At 45.6% G+C, this 18,932-nt stretch overlaps 1 protein-coding gene across 4 annotated transcripts in view; it reads right to left on the bottom strand.

Annotated features, from left to right (window-relative positions):
• Window positions 1-986: 986 nt before the first annotated feature.
• The window catches only part of MICU1 (mitochondrial calcium uptake 1), an 84,386-nt gene continuing 66,440 nt past the window's right edge, over window positions 987-18,932 (bottom strand). For all 4 annotated transcript variants that reach the window (XM_088059336.1, XM_088059335.1, XM_088059334.1 and 1 more), the window contains 4 exons: window positions 12,876-13,013; window positions 8,700-8,808; window positions 3,224-3,313; window positions 987-1,748 (listed from right to left, as the gene is read on the bottom strand). In XM_088059336.1, the coding sequence (XP_087915462.1) occupies window positions 1,585-1,748; window positions 3,224-3,313; window positions 8,700-8,808; window positions 12,876-13,013 (501 nt within the window). In that variant the 3' untranslated portion in view covers window positions 987-1,584. The remainder of the gene's footprint in view (window positions 1,749-3,223; window positions 3,314-8,699; window positions 8,809-12,875; window positions 13,014-18,932) is intronic.

The following is an 18,932-nucleotide window of genomic DNA, read 5'->3' as shown; positions in this document are numbered from 1 at the left end:
GTCCTGGCTGCGGGGACTCTGCCCTGAAGGAGACGCTAAAGAGGGATGAGGCTGCTCGGGGCTGTTTCACATTCAGTCGCACCAGGGATGGCGGGAAGAACCTTCATCCAAACGAGAGAATTCAGGTGACACATCCCTGGAGGCTGGCCGTGGGGAGCAGGCAGGAGAGAGGGAAGAACGGCTGCCGCCAGGAAGGGTCAAACCTGCACTCCCACCTTGGTCTGTGGGGTGTGACGTGTGTGACCCACACCCAAACCATCCCAAAGGAGCTGTGCCTGGGCAATGAGGGAGGAGAGGAAGATGACTCTAGCTGGAGTGATCAGGATCAATATTCCTGTATGAACCACGGAATCCTACAATGGTTTGGGTGGGAAGGGACCTTAAAGCCCATCCAGTCCCACCCTTGACATGGGCAGGGACACCTTCCACTATCCCAGGCTGCTCCAAGCCCTGTCCAGCCTGGCCTTAGACACTTGCAGGCATCCAGGGGCAGCCACAGCTGCTCTGGGCACCCTGTGCCAGGGCCCTCCCACCCTCCTAGGGAACAATTCCTGCCCAATATCCCATCTATCCCTGCCCTCTGGCAGTTTGAAACCATTTCCCCTTTTGTCCTGGCACTCGAAGCCCTTGTCAATATTCCCTCCCCATGTTTCTTGTCACCTCCTCAGGCACTGGAAGGCCACAATTAGGTCACCCTGGAGTTTCTCTCCAGGCTGAACAATCCCAATTCTCCCAGCCTTTCCTCACAGCAGGACTGCTCCGTCCCCCTGCTCATCTTTGTGGCTTCCTCTGGGCTCTCCCCAGCAGTTCCATGTCCTTCTGTGCAGGAAGGAAAGTATTCCAGGAGTGATTTATCCCCTTTGTCTTTCCAGCTCTGTAAAGTCATGGAGTTTTCCCTGCCCCCCCACTTCCAAAACACCCCATCTTCAGTGCCTCAGCCCCAGCCTTGGGGGAGGATCTGGAGCAATGGAGAGACAGAGCCAGGCTGCTGTGAGCAACATCTTTACATGATATTTTACAGAGGACAGCACCCAGCACACAACGCCTGTCAGCCCCTTCCCGGTACAATTCCCCACGGAGAGGGCTCTCCATGTGGGAAGTCAATTAGGGAGCTCCTGCAGCAGGATGCTGGTGCAAGGCAGGAATTGCAGGAGAGCCAGTTGCTCCAGTACTTTTAGCTGCCCTCCTGCAGCAGGTGCAGCATGGAGCTTTTGACTGGCTGAAATCTTGGTTCTGGGATCCAGGAAATGCAGGAATTGCCCGGCTTTTCCGAGGAGCAGTCTGAGAATCAAAATAACCCCCATGCCATTTTTTCATAGCATTAAATAAAGGTGATTTGGGGTCCAGCTCTGGAGCAGGGCACATCACACTGCAGAGGTGGTGGCAGTAAAAGTCCTTCCCTTATTCCTGAGAGAGAGGAATATTAAGGAGAGCCAGCAGCAAGCAAATACAACAGGCGTGGATTTCTAACTTGGATTGACAAAACCCTCCTGTTACAGACAGCCTGGGCTCTCCAGAGCCTGCTGCCACCCTGCTGTGCCCATGGGCTGTGCCAGGGGATGGGGGTGCTCCTTCCCAACCCCTCTACTGCTGCTTGGGAGCTGTGAAGTCCCACGCTGTCTCCTGGGCACACTTCCACATGGCCCTCATGAGCCGTGTGAAGCCCATGTCCTTGGGCTTCTCCAGGCCTCGCATCAGGCGCTGCTTCATGATGGCAACAAACTCCTTGTTGCTCAGCTCACCATTCCCTGCAAAAAGGAGGAGAAATAATCAGAGACCCACCACCAACCTCCTTGAAATGATAACTTTAAAGGGCAGCAGCCATGAGTGTCCTTTCCTGCAGAAACTGAGACCACGTTTGGCTCCCACCTCCTAAAATATCCTGCTCAGCAAGGGTTCCCAAGCCACAGATTGTAAATCCCAACCCTATGGATGCTTGCAGGAGGCAGAAAAGCAAAATGCAAACCAAATGTCCGTGTCCTTCCAGGAAACAACACTTTAAGTGGTTTAGGAAATTATGGGTGCAGAATTTTTTCTAATGAAGTAGAAGGGAAGATTTGTTGATCTGATGAATGAGGTTATGGAGAATGCAGCCACTGAGTGGCATAATTCCAGCAAACTATCAAGGGGTGAGCAAAATTCCCTCCAGTGCTGCAGGTTTTTAATGTCTGTAAACACTGATGGAATGAAAACAACAAAATAATAATAATAATAATAATAATAATAATAATAATAATAATAATAATAATAATAATAATAATAATGAAAAGAGGTCTGTGCTGTCTTTTCTACTTAGTTTCTTCCTTGGGGGACTCCTCGGGCAACCACAGTCTTTCCCCCTGAGGATTTGCTATCAAAATATTTAGGAGATTCTCCTCTGAGAGAAGGCAAACAGTGAATATTTGGATACACTTCAGCTCACTTGAATCTCCAGCTGATCATCTGGTGTGACGTTTGTATCAGAACAGTGGTACTGAAGCACAGAGGAAAATAAAACAGGAGGTGGGACCTTAGAAAGGTGCAAAGGAGTGGGTGGGGCTGAAACCAAGAGGGACAACAAAGAATAAAATAATTAAACACACTTTTTAATGTTCATACTTATGCACCAGTGCTGCCACTCAGAGCTGCCAGATGCTGGTGACTGTGCTGGAGAAGCAACGTGCCAGCCAGGAGTCTGATTTTGGCTTGGCTGTTTTGGGCAAATGCAGAATTTCCTTCTTTCCAAGTTGGAATTGCTGTCACCTGGCAAAGACTCCAGTAATTCCCGTTAAATCAAGCCAGGAGTGCTTCAGTGTGACAACAATCACCCCAGGGCACTCACACCCTCTGCAAAGGCACCAGCTTCCCAGCAGGGCACTGAGCTGCTATTAATTCATTAAAAATTAAGCTGACATTTGTCTAGGACTTTGGAGATAAAGCCCCAGACCGGCTCCTTTCCAACACTGCAGCACAGCAGTTCATTTTGTTAAACAAACTGCAGTTGTGTGGGGGTAAAAAAGGAGCAAAGTGTGCACATCAAACCCTCCCGTCCGTGCTCCAAGACCCACATCTCACAGGGTGGCTACCATTGGATACCCTTCCCACAAAGGCAGGGGGATCACCACAGATCCATAGACAAAGAGCATGGCAAGAAAAGCCCTTTTCCTGCCCTGGATTTCCTGCCCTGGATTTCTTGCCCTGGATTGACTCTCCTGGCCTGGCTGAGGTCGGGGTGGTCGCTCACCGTCGCAGTCGAAGAGCGCGAACACCACGTCGCACACGTGGTCCGAGAGCTCCACCTTGGCCACTGTCCTGGCCACCTGCTGCATGGTCACTGCAACACAGGGAGGGCACAGGGTCACACAGGGGGCAGGATGTGCCAGCCACAGCAGAAGACTCCTGCTCCTCTGCAGAAAACAGCATTTGTGTCTTCAGAGAGGCTGGGAATAAGCTTGATCGACGAGGCAGCTCCTTCTGACTGCATTCCAAGGACGATATTCTATCAAACAACAATCCCAGCAGGCTGGGAATTCCAAAAACTGCTTTTCCTGTTGCAACCCAGTAATTGCAGAACGAACCCACCCCCCCTCCCACGAGGAGAAGAACAGATTAACCTTGCAAAAAATTAAAGAGTTGTAAGGAAGTATTTCCCTTTTCTCCCCAGACTGACAGCAGAGAAGCAAGCAGGAGTTTTATTCCCACCTTTAGAAAAGGGCAATCCATGGAGCTATCAATCTGGAAGGGTTAGGCAGTTGATTTTGCTGCACAAATGGAAAAAACAAAGCCCCCTGGCTAGGCTGGTGTGAGTGTATTTAAAGTTAAATTGCTTCCCTAGAAAGCCTGACCTAAGGAAACGCCACTCACAGCAACTGGGATCAATGTTTAGCTTTAGAGGAAGGGCAGAGAGGGAAGTGGTGCACCACAAAACCAGACTGAAACCAAAAACAGCTTCTGCTTTCCTCCACAGCATCTTTATGGGTTTCTGCACGCCCAGTCCTTCAGTAATTTTGGAGAGTTAAGTGTGTCAGAAAGGAAAAATTAATCATCCAATGTATACTGTAACTGGATTAATTACAAACTGCATAAAATATTTCTAATAGGATTTTTTTTTTCATGGATGTTTACACTAATGATACCTTCCACCCCATTTCTGCTCCCCTGAGTGAAATCTGGGGTTTTCTGAGAGGAATTCACAGCCACCTTCAGGTCCTTTTCCCCATAAAACCTCTCCTTTTACTAAATAATGCAGGAGAAAATTGAAATGACACAATGTACATAATGTAAAATACATAAAATCTCAAGTAGGACCCTGCTTTTCCCACATAATTATTCTTTTTGAGTGAAATTCCTTTTCTCCATGAGTGATGCAGCTCCAGTCAGCAGTTATTACTCTGTACTTCCTCAGACAGCAACACCAAATTTCATTTCATTTGTTGCAAATGTAAAACTTCTCTCCAGGTGCTTCACCTTGATGCCATCCCTCCCCTCCTGGTGCCTTAGGTACCCTATGGCTGTAGCCTTACATGTTAAAAAAAAGTTAGAATGATTTCCTACATCACAGAATTCCAGAATGGTTTGGGTTGGAAGGGGCATTAAGGATCACATCATTCCAACCCCTTGCCATGGGCAGGGACACCTTCCACTGTCCCAGGCTGCTCCAAGCCTCATCCAACCTGGCCTTGGACACTTGCAGGGATCCAGGGGCAGCCACAGCTTTTCTGGGCACCCTGTGCCAGGGCCTGCCCACCCTCACAGGGAACAATTTCTCCCTAACACCAAATCAAAATCTCCCCTTTCAGTTTGTAACCACTGCCCCTTGTCCCAGTTCCTTCAATTATTAAAGTCAGGTTTTTCTGCTGAGATTTCACCTGCTCCTTCCATCTCTGCAAGGAGTCTCCTGATCTCTCCCCTCCTGTTAATTTTATACTGCCACACTTTTCCCAGCTGGAACTTGTACTCATGGCCACCAGTTCCTGCTTCCTCTCTCATTAATCCAACTGCACAAGTGTCAGCTCCATCCCATCGTTCTTGCTTGATGCCAAAATGACTTCACATGACTGTGCTGTGTTTGGTTAGGGCTGTGCTGGTTTTTAAGGAATCAAAAGGAAGAGGGAAAGCATCTCTACTTTCCTCTTCCACACACATGATCCAGACCACGAGGTAGCTCAGCGAGGCAAATAAAATTTAAACCTGCTGGAGTTTCTTTACCACTTCACAAAATGAAATAGGTGCTGTCTGGGGGAACATCTCTTAAAACAAAGCCTGCCAAGGTTTGGGACACTGGAATAAAAATTCTCCTGGATTTCATACCATCAGAAATGAGTTCTACATTTCTGTCTTGAAAAGCTTCTAAAATTTCATGCATTGGTATGCCCCACTGATTCTTTTAATGAGCCATCTGAGTTATTTTATGCAAGTTTAGTGTCTGACACAGTTATCCTTTTTTTCCACTCTGATTCCCAGAACTGCACCGTGAGCAATGCCGCACCGAGCGTCTGCAAACGGGGCTTCGCTCCAGGCGAGAGCCTCGCCAGATGGCAAACTTCACTTTTTCCTTCCAACTTGAGATTAATCACACATGTGGCCAAAAGAATGGACAGCTGGGCTGCTGCCTTTGTTTTCCAAATGGCACTCGGGGTGATGGGAGCACAGCTCCCTGCCCTGGGCCATTCCAGGATGGAAAGGCAGGACACGTGTGTTTTAGTCTCCCAGGAATCAGTCTCACGTTGATGCACACATTTCATGTCAAGGATCCCAGTTGGAAATGTTGGATGCTATCACTGGCAGTATAGCTACCAAAATCCATTGAACTTTTTACAAATCATTTGCATGAGTACGTGCCGGAACACCCATCCAGGAAAGAGCTGGATAAGCCTTATGCAATCCTGTAGTTACAGCACATTTTCCTTTGTCTCCTCAAACCATGAGGCTGCAGCCCTGCAGCTGAGCAGAAGCCGTTTTGACATCAAAGGGAGCATAACAGAAAGTCACAGAGATCAGAGAAAAAAAAGCAGAGCTCCCAGACCAAAGGCAGAGCCAACCCCCTGTTTGTGCAGTATCTACAGCCAGAAATATGGAAAGAAAGGAGATTCCTTGGAGACATCCCAAACCTGACTGCAGGTGGCCCAGGGTGAGTGGCTGCAGGAGATCCTGTTGGATATGAGGGTCTCCAGAGACCCAAGTCCTCCGCTCCCAACTACCAGCACTGCCATTATTCCAGAGAAGCAATCTGAGCTGTGCTTCCAGGGGGGGCAACTTCTTCCATCCATCTCCAAGGCAAAGGAAAGCAAGCAGCAATTCCATGACTGCATTCCAGCTCACCTCTGCCTCCTTCCTAACTCCCTGTCGACTCTGCAGCTGTTTCAAGAAGCATCATTCAAAAAAAAATGATTTTCCATTAACCTCTCTGGGGCTCCAGCCCAGCTCCAAGCCACAGATCAGCAGTGGGCTCAGCTGCCTCCCCGTGCTTTGGCCCAGCCATGCCTTGCCCTAAACCCCAAAGGAGTTATCCCGTGGCTCTCTGCCAGCAGAAGGGCTGCTTGGAAAACCTGGCTGCACACAGTGCCAGAAAAAGTGCAATTCACACCCTCCTAAAAGGGGAATAAGCACCAAATTCAGCTCCTGTCCTGCTTCCAGCTGTGAGCCCGGGCTGGGAAAGTCTTCTAAGGAATGCTAGTGATTTAGGAGAATGACAGCTATTGTTCCAGCTATGTTGCTGGGAAAATGAAAGATGGACTAATAAATAATCTGGATGTTTTTAAATGGGTCATTAAAATACAGGTTTATGATCCTTTTTAGAAGAAGAAGTGACTTAAATTCAGCACAGAAAACAGGCTGTCAAGCTCTGGCTGTTTGGTACCAGCCATTTTTTTCCCCTCTGAAATTTTAAACAACCCTTCTAAAATCGTAATAATGTTTGCTGCTTTGTTAGCAGCAAATTATTACATATACTAACCTCTTCCAGTCCCCATCCCAGTGGAATTTTTACATTTGTTAGTTTGTACCCAGCAACCTTGTGAAAGCTTCACTTTTGGGAGGGCACACCCTATTTATGGTTTATTTTACTTAAATCTGATTCCTGCCCAAGGAAGGTTCCCTTGCCCCAGCTGAGGCAAACACTCCTAGCTCAGTGGCTGCAGCAGCTCATTAATGGCACGTAATTAAACTGCAATCACACTGATTTACCAACTGCACACAGACCTAAATTCTGCAAAAATGTGTATTCCACAACATGATAAATGCTAATTTCCTGTGGGCACTGAGTAAATTTGATTTGCTGGGCTACTACCTCCTCTGGGATGCTGCAGGAAGGGCTCAGAGCAGCAGCAGCAGCACACCCAGACTTGGTATTTTACTTTTAAATGAAAGAAAATCCTGTCAGGTTCTCTTAAGTCTTAAGGTAATGATGATCTAAACCAAAGAGTACAGATGATTTCCCCCAGAAAAATTTAAGATGAGAAGGGCTGCTGACACACACAAGCAGAGATGTGACACATTTGTTTCCCTCTGTAATTCCACTGCCCCAAAACCTATTAATGCCTTAATATTTCCCCACAACAGCAGCAGTTTGAATAGCTGACTTCCAAAATGTTTAATTCTGCAGCTGCCTAAATAAATCAGCTTTAACTTTGCAGCAGACAAGAGTTTCCACTTAGCCTAAAAATCTTTTAATGAGTTTGCCATCTTTTTTTTATATTCTCAGTCTGTTTAAAAAAATAAAATCCCCTCTTAAAAAAAAACCTAAAGACAAAAGCACACACTTGTGAGAGATCCTGGCAGCAGAGTGGGACTTTTGGTTTGAAATATATTTTGGGGTTTTTTGAAAAAAATATATATATATTTTTTACATCAGTGTGTCAGATTAAGAACAGACCAGCTCAGAAAAGGAAACATGACGAGAAGGAGGAGGATATGGATTGGTCTGATCAATAAACCACATTATTACCAAGGTCCCCAGGAAACACCAGCTCTGAGCTTTATTCAGCCCACTCCTCTGGACTGTGGGTTATCTGAAACGGAGTCTTGGACAGACTTTAATGCTCAGTCTGGGGCTCAGTGGTGTTCCATTGCTCCCCCCTCTTTCCCTCCAGCACTCACTGAGGGGAGCTCTGAAGATGTTTGCCACTGCTTGGATTTCCAGGCAAAAATGCAGCATCCAGCCCTTATTTCTAGGCAAAGTCTATGATTTTTGAGCCAAGCTGAAACAAAATAAGGGTTATGCAGTTCCAACCCCACTGCTGCTGTGCCTCTGCCATGTGGATCAGAGACCCACAGAAGATAACTCTGCACGAATTTTTTTACACTCATTTTTGAAGTCCTTTGTATAAGGAGACAAAAAAGGTCAATACAGAAGATGGGGATGAAGAAGAAACACCGGTGTCCCTGGGATCTGGAGCCTGTGGCACACTCCTTAGGTCACACAGCAGAATGGTCCTTCTGCAGGTACCACCATGAAATCACTGCTTCCTCATCCATTCAGGCTACACATGTCACCCTTTTTTTATCCCTGTATCTAAAACTGTGGAAGTATAAAACCTGGAATCCCTCTTTATCCATGGATGTAGCGAGCTAAGCACCTCATTACAGGGAGAAATTGCAATTTGGGTACATTTTTAACCTGTCAGCCTGGGCTTGTCTGATACCTTCCTAACTCTGAAGACACGGAATGAGCAGTGCTCCCTCAGGCTTTCAGCACCTGAACATCCCTCAGGTTTTAATACCTTTATCAAGAGAAGCTCCAGCCATGTGGTAGAAGCTCAAAGCCGTGTCCACGTCGTTTATGTTCTTCAGAAAAGTGAAAAAGTTCTCAACCTCCTCAAATGTCAGCCCCTAGGACAGAGAAAAGACACTCATGTGGTGATGGGAAAAGGAGATCACAGACACTGCCTGGAAATGACACAGTGACTCATTGGCCTGAAGCTGTAGCCAGAAGGGAATTCATCTGCACACTCCAAAAACTCAACCTTGGCACTTGAGGATGTGGGTTGTGACCTGTACTTCTGTTCCCCTCCTGCCTCCCTCCCAGTCCCACAATGGGAAGGGACTGAAAACCATCTCCCAGGTGAGCAGACACACCACAAGCCTGTAGTTGGGATGCAGGAGACCACTGCAAACAGGTGAACTGATAATTTTTTTTGAAGCCTGCACACTTGCAATGATAATATCAAACAGTCTGTGCACTGTAAGGTCCCTCCCAAGGGATTCAGGAATCCCTGGGGGCATCCATGTCTTACCCAGTGTGGCAGAAGGTGACACTAAAGCACAGAAGTGTCCCAGTCTGCTTTGCTGCTGGAGGCAGGATCCCTGTCTGCTCCACTTACCTGGGCCAGGTGAGCATGTGCTCGGTGAGAGCCAACAGCCATGCTCTGGGACAGGCAGGGAAAAACATCCTGAGCTCCCCAGGAGAAGTGGTGCCGATGGGCACAGCTCTGGAAACCCCACCTGGTTACACTACACCTGATTTTATCACCCTGTTCAGCTCCAGCACAACCACAGCAGTGCTGGGACAAGAGCTGGAGCCTCCAACTCCTCCAGTAGAGCCACGGCACGGAGCCAAGGGAGGAGGTGAATCATCACCACGGTAATAACCACTCAGACTCCCTCTCTGCGAGACATAAATCAGCTTGTCAGGAGTTCAGGTTCAGGCTCCTCCTATCCTGCCTGGCACAACAGATTGATAGAGCAAGATATTAAAAATCCTAACTGCATAATAGCACAGTTCCGTGACCTGGATGTGTTCAGCAGGTACTGTCAAATATAAATTTTCACAATCTGCTGTAACTCCGCTCAAACAACTTCTAATCAGGGAAGAAGCCACCAATCCTTTGAAAGAAAATTTTTAAGGTCTTTCCATACAGACATTTGCAGCTTGTTCCTATCTTTGCTGTAAGTGAGTATGTGGCACTGCACTGATAATCTACGTGTGCACTGACACATGCAACAGCAGCTCTGTCAGCCCTGGATTCATGGATCTGGGCCAAAAAGGATGAGATGGCAAAATGGGAGAGCACACGTGGACAACAGAGCTGACTGAAGAGAGAAATCCCTGGTGACTCTGCAGGGAGCTTTCCTTGAATGTTTGCCTGCTCCTCTTCCTGAAAGGAACACTAGGATATACAGCAGAATTAAATTAAATATTGTCCTAGGAAAAAAAAATAATCCAATTAATCAGGTACTCCTGCAGGAAGCACTGCAAAGATCCCTCTGTTTTGTACAATGGTTCTACAATAGAAAATATCTTTGCAATTATCATGATGCCTCCCTGCCTGGGAGCAGGGCACTGAGAGTGTGGAAAAGCCTGGAGAACCATGAGGTGTGTGGCCATTTCCAGGCCAGCAGAAGACACTGTGCTGTCTTCTTCAGCAGAAGATGAATTGTCAGCATCTGCCTGCTCTGTGTGGGACATCTGAGGTTTGTAGTGCTCTAAGCAAAGAGCCACAGACCTCGTATTTTCCTGGGATTCCCAAAATGGCAGATGCCCAAGGAGCACTGCTGTCTTTGCAAAATGGACCCTTGTTTGGAATGCTGGAATGGTTTGGGTGGGAAGGGACCTCAAAGCCCGTCTCATTCCACCCCTGCCATGGGCAGGGACACCTTCCACTACCCCAGATTGCTCCCAGCCCCATCCAACCTGCCCTTTGTGGTCCTTTCACCAGCTGAAAAAACAAACTCAGTGACACACGTGTATCCTACAAATTGTAGCTTTCATGTGGACAAAACCACTGAACGTCTGGAGCAAAATACCATCAGTGTTACGAAAATTAATATTTTTTTGAGGAACCCTATAGGTGAGGATGCCATCAGCATTAACTCTGCTCCAGCTACCAAAATAAAATAAAAATCAGAGACTGGGACAGCCTCAGGCAAGTCAACAGATGAATTATCACCTCTTTCAAGGCATTTGTAGCTCCAGCTGTTGATTCATAATCAGATGAATCCCTTCATCATCCAAGTAATCCTCACAAAACATAAGCAGGGAGACTCCAGAAGCACTTACCTGCTTGTAACACAACAGCTCCAATATCTCCTGCAAAAATTAGGGCATTTCACTTGGGAACCCAGGTTCAGCCAGGAATTCCACCTTGCTGCCACCCTCTGCTATCTCCACAGAAAAATACCTCAGCCAGCCCCCAAAGCACATGTAGATGATGTGAATCACTGGTTTCTAAAGAGACTGCTTGGTTTTCTAGCAGTTAGGGGGGCAAAAAACAAGTAATACCTTGCTTGTGAGTATTGCTGATGACTCAGGCTCTTCTTACTAGGAGAAAATCATCTGTGTAAGTACAACTTGGGGAGGACACTCGCGTTAGACAAAACAGAATGTGGCAGCTCTGCTGAATAAGCAAAGTACACCTATATGCAGGGTAAGATTGGGTTTTTCCTCAAGAAAAATAAAAATAATGAAAGCAGACTGGCAGTTAATAGAAGCAAACTTATCACTCCCAAAAGCAGGAATGCAGAATAACAGTGCTGGAAAACAGCTAAAGATTAGATTAAACTCAGAGTTTTGTTGTTTTGGAGGCTGCCAGGGTTGCCTTGTGCACTCAAGGTAATTGCATCAGACAAGGAAGACAAGGTTTGGCAGATTCCATAAGAAAGCTCTCTCAAAATAACAGTACTTCCAGGGGAAGGACTTGCTGGGTGAGTTTGGGACAGTTTCTGGGCATTTTATCCTCACCAGTGTAAGGAATTGTGAATTTTTCACCAATTCTATTCCTTGCAAATGTAATTTTTTTTTGTCCTATTGCCCACTTCCTCTCCTTGAAAGTCCTTGGAAAAAAGAAAGATAAAGATTTGCTCTGAATCTGGCTGGCTGTAAATAGAAAGACAATCTGGTTGATTGGGGGATGAGGAGTAAGGTAAGAACACGAAGTTCCTCCTCTGGCACAGCTGTCAGGCTCTTGGCTTACACATAAAAGGAAGAAAACATCTGTTGTAGGAAACCTTCCAAAATAAATTCCTTTGCCTCTTTTCTCACACATCAAGCTACTGTTCAGTAATATCTGTACACACATACATATAAATAAATGTATATATAAACCCAAAAATTACAGAGAAAGAATCAACCATTTGCAAACTTCAAAACCAGAGCTGATCTTTTCTATTAGATACACACTGTATTTAAGCACTTTTTCCTGGAGAAATCAAATGATTTCTGTAAATGTAGGAATCCCATTAAGGAACCAAAAAAAAGGAGCAGAACCTGGTCAAAACTTGTGTTTTATAACACACTTGGCACCTCAACCAGTTAAGAAATAAACTCTGGTTCTGATGTCAGAAGAAAGCAGCTCTAAAACAGCCAGCCAAAGATTTTCCATCCATTCTCACTCTGATGAATTGTTTGTTTATATTCCAGTTAATAAAAGAACATTCTGGCTTAATAAAAGAACATCCATTATAGGAGCAGATGTAAAATTCTAATTTCTCAGCCCATACTTGCCTTACCTGATAAAGCACATCTTGTGGTATGGATATCTTATTCCAAGGTCTCTCACTGAATTAATGAGTGTAGGGTCTGCAAACTCACTCCTCTGTAAATTGTGAGTAATTTTTCCCAGAAGTTAATAACTAAATAATAACCTGCCTGGTCACAGCAGCTAATGAATCCAAGGTCGAGCCAGGAACTGGGAGCACGGCTTCAGTGTTTGTTCTGGCTCCAGACCCAGGGTGCCATTCAGCAAATTGAATTTTTAAAATTACAGCATCTCTTTTCATAAGGCATGAACCTACAGCCTGCACTGGGCACCAACCCCTGCATTCCCAGCTCTTCCCTCTCTCCACCACGGCTTAACACGGAGTGGATGCTTTTCCGAAGAAAACTGGGACTGACCTAATTCATCTCGCAGCCCAGCCTGGGACTGAGAAATTTCCCCAAATTTTCCAAGAACACCACTGACCTCTCCATCCTGGAAGTGCTTCTTGAGCTGTTTGAGCATGACAGTGAGCTTCTTGGACTGCACCCCGCTGTATGCCAGCAGCATGCTCCCGAACTGCCGCTCCGTGATCCGCCCATCCACCGGGTCGTGCCGCTCGAACTGCAAGGGAAAGGCAAACAGGGAGATGAAAATGAGGAGCAGCAGAAAGCTCCACCTGAGGTATGAAACATAAAAAAGGCACCATAAAAGTTAATATTGCAGGAAACACTGGTGAAGAAGTTCTGATGTGTTTCAGTGTCTGCTTTCCCCAGGATTGTCTCTCCACATTCTCCCCATGTGTGATTCCATGGACAGCTCCTGGGAGAAGCCCTTGTATCTCCCAATTTTATCCCACAGGACTGGGCTAAGGAGTGGTTCCATGGTTGCTCTAAACAGGGACAGTGGTTAATACACCAATGAAGTGTTGCAAAGGTCTTCTCATTTTACTCTTCCCTGCTCCAAGGCCTCTACGAGTGTCCCAGGAAGGGAAGGTTCAGGGATGTCTCCAGACTTCACCTTCTCCAAGTTCTCCTCATCCTCAGACCCTTACAGTCCCTGACTCTTACAAACGCTGTGTGAAGCCCCTGCAGAACTTCCAAAAAGCCCTTGGGCGGAGGAAGTTTTTCTCCACTAATCCATCTCTCCTGCAGTAGTTTGTCTCCTGGCTTCCACTGCAGGCAAGGAGGGAAGAGCCATTCCCCAGCTTGGGGAGCTGCTGGGTGGGAGCACCAGGTCTTTGCCCACTGAATAATGGGGATTTCATCCTTTCCTCTTCCTCCACCTCTGTGAATCTACAAGCATCAACATTAGACTTCACCCAGCTTTGCAGACCTCAGCACTCAGGATCCCTTATTTGGGATATATCCCTTCAAATTTACCAGGAAACACAAGACCATCACTCCAGCTGATCACAAGTCAGAAGATGACATTTAACAACAAAATTAATTTTTAAACTCATGGGGAACAACTTGGTACCAGTGATTGACATTCTGCTGCCTGCTGAGTTGACCATTCCTGCCTCAGCCACTCTTCAGTGCTAATGAATTTTTAATTATTACCATATCAACCAGATTTTAGCTGCTTTTCCCAGTGGGAAACCAAGGGATTCCTGGTAAGTGAAGCAGCAAGGCTGGAGGGATTTGTATGGGTGACTCTGGCAGGAGGCAGATCCCAAATGGAGAAATTCTGCTCTTCAGCCCCCCTGTGCTTTCACCTTAGTGGCCCACACATTTTTGGGGGAAAAATGGTAATTTTTACTGTCATCTGATACAGGCTTTGGAGATCACTCATGATGCAAAATGTGGGCCTCTCCCATTCTCCTATGCTGGGGGAAAAGAGAGAGAAAACTCATCTTTTGGGAATGTTCCTCATTAAAAAGCAAAAGTAGTCATTTCTGCCATGCCTGAAGAATGTCAAGAAAGTGCCCCTGGGACACAAAAATTTGCCGTCAGTGCTGCTTCAGAAGCAGCCCTGATGCTTTTTTCTGCTGTAATATTCCTAATTTCATCCCCAGAGACATCAACCAGCACTTTTCTACCAACAGCCTTAAAGTACCCCAAGTTTTAGCAAAGCTTTAGGTACCATCTTTAATTAAAGGCCAGGAAATGGGTCCAAATATCTCAGATCAATCTCCTAAGTGGTGACTACGCTTAGAAAATCTCAAGTTGGTGTCTAAAATCTTATCAGCCCCCTCTCCCCTTGCCCTGCATTAAGGATCAAGCATTGGGAAGCTCCATGGGGTAGCACATGCAAACACAGCTCCCTGCAGATGGGGGAATAAAGAACCAGCTCCTTGCAGGTGTTTTTGGAACTAAACCTTCAGATTGTGGTCAGTTTTGTGCTACCAGATGAAAAAAAAAAAAAAAATCCCAAAAAAAAACAGATAGGAAAAATTAAAATACTTTTCATCTTCATTTTTATACTGATACACCACACAACTATTTGCAAGAAATAAAAAAAAAAAAAAAAGCCTGGAAACTATGGAATTTATGCTGCTTATTATTTATCTCACTTTAAAATGAACATCTCTAACATTAAACCAGAACACTCAGATATTTGCTGTCATGTACAGTTGTGCTCATTGCAAAGGTCAGCCCAGAAAGGGGCTGGGAAGTGAGAGCTGGTCCACATCCAGTTCCCAAACTTCAATATAACCACCACTGAACTGAGAAAAAGCAACATCATCACAGTGAGGGCTAAAGAAAGTTCAAATCTTACCTCCAAGCTACTGTCAGATGCATTTAAATTAATTACAGAAGGGATAAGCAGGGCATGTCATTTAAAGAGAAATTTCAGGGGGGGAAATTCTGCTTATTTTTTTCTGGTATGTCAGAGATTCTGTTTAACCATAAAGAAACTTGGCTTCAAAGGATTTGTGAGTGCAAACCCATTGATTCTTGATGAAAGAAAACCCCCAGCTACTCCTGACACCCCCTTTCCCACCCCCCTGGCCAGGAGCACAGGTACATCCATGCTCCTCTACCCTCTGGAACGTCTTCCAGCCAAACACAAGTCACCACTTGGAAATGAAGGAAGGTGCAAAGCCTATAGGAATTTTTCTTTCAATACACAGCCTACAAACAGTGTTAAGTGTTAAAATCCTCTGGGTACTTGAAGAAAGCAGGAAAAATAGTGCCCATTCCCAGGATAATCAGGATTATTTGCCTCCATGCACAGGATGATATTGTACAGGTTATTTTTTTATTCATTGGGGAGGGGCAAGAACCCCAAACCCTACAAGGAGGGGATCCAGGGCACAGCACACTGGGATTTATTACAGGCAAACAAGTCCTCTGACAGCCTTTTTCCCTTTCATGGATTTTCAAGAAGGAAAAGCAGGGCCAAAGCAGTCGCTCACCTGGCATTATCCAGAGGGGATCCTATCCCATCCCAAACTGCAGCCCCAAAATCCAGCAAGTCCAACACCTCCAGAGCAGTTTCCACTCGCAGCCACTTGGTGCCAGCAGTGGATTCTGCATCTGCACGAGGCAAGGAAAATGGGACAGAATGCTGGCCAGTGTTCCTCCTGCAGGCCAGGACACCTGAGGTGCTGAAGAAATTAGCTTGAGATAGAAAAAAGGCTGTGTTTTGAAATTCATTAAAAGCCAACGTGACGTGAAAGGAAATCCAAGGTGTTTATGGAACAGTTCAGCAGGAACTGTTCAGGACAAGAGGGAACAGCTTTAAACTAAAAGAAGGGAGTTTTAGATTGGATATTACAAAGAAATTGTTCCCTGGGAGGGTGGGCAGACCCTGGCACAGGGTGCCCAGAGCAGCTGTGGCTGCCCCTGGATCCCTGGAAGTGTCCAAGGCCAGGCTGGACAGGGCTTGGAGCAGCCTGGGATGGTGGAAATTGTGGTGGAATGAGATGGGCTTTAAGATCCCTTCCAACCCAGGCCATTCTGGAATCCTATGGGAGGGGAAGAAGGTAGGAGAAATGGGGGGCAGCCCTTCACTTCACCAGCTTTGCTAGCCCAGTCCCAGTTGTCAGTCCAAATACACAGCAGGGTACTCCCTGTTTTTTGTTATTTAAAAGATTACCCAAAACCTTAAACATGTGTTAAATAGTCCCAAACTCCCCCTCAAACCTGACAGGATGAGCATATTCCATGCTCCTCTGTGAGATGAAATGCCCAGTTTTGTTCAAATAACCCCACTCTCCTTCCTTCTGAGAGAAAAGCTTTCTCACAGGAGGAGAACAGAGGACAAATAAGCAATTTTCCCTGCTTCTACATCTCCTAAATTGCACAAGTTTATGGAAAGGCAATACAAGGATCCATCATAAAAGAGGACAGCCATAATATCTTTTCTTCCTTGCTTCAGTTTTTTTTCCCTCCACTAACTCAATCCATCTTCCTCTGCAGGAAATCAAATCCCAGGCTCTGAGGAACATCCAGCCCAAACCAATTCAGAGATACCACCACGAGAAACATCCTGGTGGAAAAAAAAAACCCCAAAAAACCTGCTGGAAGTTCCTAAATGTAGACATTGGTTTCCTTTCATCTCTCCTTCTGCCAGCAAAGCTCAGCAGTGGGAGGGAAATGAAGCAGCTCCAGTGGCCTCAGAAAAAGGCCAAGTTTGGGTACCACACACTTCTCAGGAAAAGGTTTCTCTTCCCAGCTGATTCTCTCCTTCCTCCTCAATAAATCTGTCATAATCAATAGTATTAACAGGAGAAGATTCTACCTAAAACTCCAGCGCTAAAATCCTCTCCAGCCAGAGAATGGGAATTTAAAAAACTGCTTAAAAAATGAGGAGCAGTATTCTGTGATTGCTGTCACCAGACCCAGCTGGGCCCAAGAGAGCAACCCCAGCTCTGCAACTGGGGAGGGGACACCAAAACCCTCAGAGAGGGCTCAGCATCACCAGACAACCATGAGTGGATGTCAAAACCTCCCATGGAAAAGTGGGATAAATTATGCCTGCAGATTATACCCCTCCTTCCTAAGCTGGCATTTTTGGGCTGGACACACACTGGTGGCTTGTGTCTCTTGCTTTGTTTGCTGAAGAGGAAAATGGCTAAAATAACCTCCAAGCACTTGGCACAGACAGCATTTAGGATCCACCAAATCCCATCGGTGCAGGAGAGAAACACCCAGTTGTAACAGGAGGATGAAAACACAGCTCAGATTTTTCCTAAAGCAATGCCAAAAGGATATACTTCCTATCCTCTTCAAACACTCATATTAGCTAAATATCCAGCTGTATTTTAGCAGGCTCTTAAATTTCTAGGAAGATTTCCCCTAAAAACAAATCCAACAGATGATGTATTCCCTACAATCTCAAAGCAAGGATCTTAAATAAATAAATGTATGTGTGCCACATTCCTAATTGAGATAGCAAAGAGAAATACATCTTCAAGGACTTTTGGATGGGGAGAGAAGTGTTGAGGAATGATTTTTGAGCTTCTTTCTTCAAGTTAAAATAAACATCCATGGAAGAAATATTGCTAATACTAATTCTATCAGGTTTAGGGGTAGTTTAAAAAGGTGACCTGTTTCCAGAGCTGCTCTGTGCATAATAAGGAATCAAAAGGGTCTGGGAAATAATGATTTGTAGGGTAATATTCAGATTCATAATATATGACCCTTTAAAGTAATATTTGCTCAAAGCTTTCTTTGACAGGCTGTAATACATTATTTATCTGCAAACTACTGCAGCACTGGCTCTGTTTACTGTTCTGGAGAAGGAGGCTGCCAGGATCTCTCATCAAGTTGCATATACAACTATGACAGGAAGAAAAAGAAAGGGGAAAACACTATATATCTCCCTAAATCTCAGCAACCTCGTCCATCCAAAAGAATTCAATGTATTTGTGAATAAGCTGAAGTGTTTGCACAGACACCAAATTACTGCCAGAAAAAAAAAAGAAAGGCAAAAGTTTCTAAAGGCTTTTTGTTTGGGGAGATTGAAGATTTAAAATACTAATTTCTTTTTGAAGGAAGGGATAATTATGCTGAAGGGTTTCTTCTGTGGACACAGACCTAAAGTGTTGGGTTTTGCAAGATGAAGCTCAGTGTGCTCTGGACACAGCCTACAAAGAGCCCCCAGGTGTAATTACTGCATTATTTGGTAAAGCCCACTCAAAGACACAGCTCTGAAGATGTTCAGAGCTGCTAACAGCAGGAGGAATGAAAATGGAAAGGAAGAAATGCCAAACCCAGCCTGCAGCATCGCTTCTCTTTACCTTAAAAATTAATAAAGAAATCGGAGCTATTTTCACATGAGAAAAATCCAATCTTCCAAACACTCTCCCTTGTTCACACTTTCTTCCCCTCTGCCTAAGTGAATATGTAGCAGCCAGGTTAAAAATGTCCATCTGTCAGCAGCAGTGCAATCCCAGCAGACCTGATGTTGGAGAGAAGCTTTGGAGATTTCATTGACCTTGGCAAGCCACTGCTGCCTGCAAGGGGGAAAATTCATTCCCATCACCAGCCACTTGTTCCACTTTAACGAGTGATTTAAAAAAGGGTTATGTAAAGATGGCTGCACCTGAACTCCAGCCCACGAATGAAAATATCTTCCTGCAGGCTCTGAGCA

The sequence above is a fragment of the Pseudopodoces humilis genome, chromosome 9 (assembly GCF_049639895.1).
Source record: "Pseudopodoces humilis isolate 2021_Gansu_Grassland_sample_001 chromosome 9, ASM4963989v1, whole genome shotgun sequence".
Classification (NCBI taxonomy): domain Eukaryota; kingdom Metazoa; phylum Chordata; class Aves; order Passeriformes; family Paridae; genus Pseudopodoces; species Pseudopodoces humilis.
Note: the sequence above shows the minus strand (reverse complement) of the source record. Positions and strands in the feature narration are given on the sequence as shown.